Source organism: Penaeus monodon, chromosome 31 (assembly GCF_015228065.2).
Source record: "Penaeus monodon isolate SGIC_2016 chromosome 31, NSTDA_Pmon_1, whole genome shotgun sequence".
Lineage (NCBI taxonomy): Eukaryota > Metazoa > Arthropoda > Malacostraca > Decapoda > Penaeidae > Penaeus > Penaeus monodon.
In genome coordinates, this window is record NC_051416.1 from 15,915,910 (window position 1) to 15,916,556 (window position 647).

The 647-nt window shown below is 54.3% G+C and overlaps 1 protein-coding gene across 1 annotated transcript in view; it reads right to left on the minus strand.

The window, feature by feature from the left end:
• Positions 1 to 647, minus strand: part of LOC119593050 (discoidin domain-containing receptor 2-like) — a gene marked incomplete in the record, with an annotated part of 52,427 nt that overhangs the window by 2,459 nt on the left and 49,321 nt on the right. The window contains 1 exon segment of the mRNA XM_037941950.1: positions 129 to 249. Coding sequence (XP_037797878.1) covers positions 129 to 249 — 121 coding nt within the window.

Genomic DNA, 647 nt, shown 5'->3' on the forward strand with positions numbered 1-647 from the left:
AGAACACCTGGAGGAGCGGACGGAGAAAGGGGGGTCAGAGGAGCCTGATAAAGGGGGAGGAGGAAAGGGAAGCAAAGCAAAATGTTCACAGTGGCCAGCGCGGCGGCGGCCTCACCTGCGTGTCCTTGGTGAAGAAGTTGTTGGTGTAGATGTGGACGGCCGAGAAGTTCCTGACGGAGTCGAACTCGAACGTGATCTCGACGGGCCGCGTCTGCCGCGTGTCATTCTTCCAGCCGATCCACTCGTAGCCTGCGGGGGGAGAGCCGAGCGGTGAGAGGCGGGGAGATAATGGGGGAGGAGGGAAGAGGGAGAGGGATCTAAGGGGAGGAGGAGGGGGAGAGGGATAGAGAGATAATGGGGGAGGAGGGAAGAGGGAGAGGGATCTAAGGGGAGGAGGAGGGGAGAGGGATAGGTGGATAACGGGAGAGGGAGGGAAGAGAGATAGGGAGACATTGGGAGGAGGAGGGGCGAGGGATGCGAAGATAGTCTATCCGTATGTAGCCCGGACGTAGGAGGGAACAGAGAATGGGAAATATTTTATCAATACGAACATTGGGAGAAGGAAGAAAGAAAGATATTTAGGTAATTTATACAATCTTACCCAATAACAATGATAAAAAATGGGCTCTAATCGTAACCTAAAAAGC